The sequence below is a fragment of the Nothoprocta perdicaria genome, unplaced genomic scaffold (genome assembly GCF_003342845.1).
Source record: "Nothoprocta perdicaria isolate Ctin4 unplaced genomic scaffold, notPer1 scaffold_452, whole genome shotgun sequence".
NCBI classification, from domain to species: domain Eukaryota; kingdom Metazoa; phylum Chordata; class Aves; order Tinamiformes; family Tinamidae; genus Nothoprocta; species Nothoprocta perdicaria.
In genome coordinates this window covers 34,913-36,943 of record NW_020455702.1, presented here as the reverse complement: position 1 = coordinate 36,943, position 2,031 = coordinate 34,913, and the positions used below count along the sequence as shown (strand labels likewise).

General features: G+C 68.2%; 1 protein-coding gene across 1 annotated transcript; it reads left to right on the top strand.

Annotated features, from left to right (window-relative positions):
- Nucleotides 1-473: 473 nt before the first annotated feature.
- ATP5MC2 (ATP synthase membrane subunit c locus 2) lies at nucleotides 474-1,483 on the top strand. Its single transcript, XM_026046683.1, has 4 exons — nucleotides 474-520; nucleotides 761-838; nucleotides 1,009-1,166; nucleotides 1,248-1,483. The coding sequence occupies exons 1-4, from the start codon at nucleotides 482-484 to the stop codon at nucleotides 1,360-1,362; spliced, it is 390 nt and encodes a 129-aa protein (XP_025902468.1). The 5' UTR covers nucleotides 474-481; the 3' UTR covers nucleotides 1,363-1,483.
- Nucleotides 1,484-2,031: the final 548 nt, after the last annotated feature.

Here is a 2,031-nt window from a genome sequence, read left to right as displayed (position 1 = left end):
GGGATGGGGGGGGGAGAGGGACCCCCCCACATACGGGGTGCGGGGGGGGCAGGGGCTCCCTTTTGTGGTGGGAGGAGGGGATAACCCCCCCTTGGGATGGGGGGGTGTGGGGCACCTTTTGGGGGGGGGAGGGGAGTAGCGCCCCCCCATAGGAACGGGGGAAGGGAGAGACCCCCCCCCTCCAAGTGCCAGGGGAGGGAAAAGACCCTCTTGGATTGGGGGGGGTGACCCCCCCATAGCATGAGGGAGGGGGAGGGGAACCCCCCAGTGGGGAGAGAAGCCCCTAAATGGGGGGGGGGGCGTGACCCCCCTTTGGGTGGGAATCATCTTCTCCCCCCCAATGTGGATGGGGCGCCCAGGGGTCCGTCCCCTCTTGGGAACCCGGTGACAGCCCCAGGGTCCCCAAGGGGTCACAGGGACCCTGACCCCCTCCCCACCCCCCCCGTGTCTCTTGCAGCCCCCTCCCCTCGCCCCCCCCGCCATGTTGTCCTGCGCCAAGTTCGTCTCCGCTCCCGCGCTCGTGAGTAGCCGCCGATCCCGACCCGCATGCCGGGAATGCTCCGTGGAGCCGGGAGGGCAGCTCCCGGGGGGGGGCGCCTCCGGGGACACCCCCTTAAAGAGCGTTTGCTCCCCGAGCTGCTCGTTACCCCCCGTCCGGCGCCGGGATGGACCCCGGAGCATGAGCCGGGATCCTCCAGGATGCGCCGGGATGGCAGCGGGTGCCCGTGGTGGCACCGGTGACACCGGGGGGTCCCCGCAGGTGCGGACGAGCTCGCGGCTGCTGAGCCGGCCCCTCGCAGCCTCCGCGCGGAGCGGCCCCGACGCCCGGACGGAGCAGGTAACGCTCCCGCTTCCCACCGGGATGCTCCTGGCGCCTTGGGGACGGGGATCGGTTGTCCCCGCTCTCGGCTCGAGGAGCGGAGTCCAGCGCTTCCCGTGGGGGAGCTCAGGGCGCTGGAGGCTCCGCTGCTTTCCGGCTGCTCCTCCCACGTTCCCGCCGCCCTGCAGAGCCCGCCGGGCTGCCGGAGCATCCGGAGCAGCGCCGCATGCCGGGACATTGACACGGCCGCCAAGTTCATCGGCGCCGGCGCCGCCACCGTGGGGGTGGCTGGATCCGGCGCCGGCATCGGCACCGTCTTCGGCAGCCTCATTATCGGCTATGCCAGGTGAGGGGCAGCTCGGCGGGATGGAGCCGGGAGATTCCGGATCCGGCCGCATCCCACTGAGGTGCCCTGCTCTTCCCGCAGGAATCCGTCCCTGAAACAGCAGCTTTTCTCCTACGCCATCCTGGGCTTCGCCCTCTCCGAAGCCATGGGGCTCTTCTGCCTCATGGTGGCCTTCCTCATCCTCTTCGCCATGTGAGGGAGCCAGCGGCCACGCGCTGTCCCGACGGAGCCAGGAATGCCAGCCGGGAGCAGAGAGCTCCACTCCGGAGCCCATCGTCCCGCTGGCAGGAAGGGAATAAAAACAGTTTGAGAATGGGGCTTCCTCTCCGCTTTTCCTTTTCTTTGGCAACTCCATGAGACGCCAAAAAGATGTCAGGAATCCTGGCGATCCTGGGGAGCTGTGGGGATCAGTGGGGATCCCAAGGAGGGAATTCAAAGGATTCCTGAGAATCCTTTGAAGCTATCTGGGATCCCCAGGAACCATGGGGATTCCAGGGAACTGCGGAGATGCCTTGGAGGTGTGTGGGATCCCTTTGAGCCATGGGGATCCTTTGGAGCAATCCGGGATCCCTGGGAACCGCTGTGGATCCCTTGGAGGTGTGGGGGATCCTTTGGAACCGTGGGGATCCCAGGGGTCGCGTCCAGCATCGGGAGCTTCCCGAGCCGCTGCCCCGCACCCATCCAAGGATGCGCTTGGTGCCACCACTGGCGGGACGGATCTTTGGAGTTTCCACCCTGGATCATGGCTCCGGGGGAGCAGGGACGGGGCTGTGTTCATCCCGATGGCCGGAGCTGATCCCCGGGGTGGCCCCGCGGGGGTGGTCCTGGTACGGGGAGGGGTCCTGTCCCCGGGGGGGTGGTCCTG

What these genes read in the sequence shown, in the direction of transcription:
- ATP5MC2 (XM_026046683.1), top strand. Translation starts at nt 482, where the DNA reads ATGTTGTCCTGCGCCAAGTTCGTCTCCGCTCCCGCGCTC. An exon ending in CCGACGCCCGGACGGAGCAG is followed by an intron (nt 839 to 1,008) that starts GTAACGCTCCCG and finishes GCCGCCCTGCAG; the next exon opens with AGCCCGCCGGGCTGCCGGAG. An exon ending in CTCATTATCGGCTATGCCAG is followed by an intron (nt 1,167 to 1,247) that starts GTGAGGGGCAGC and finishes CTCTTCCCGCAG; the next exon opens with GAATCCGTCCCTGAAACAGC.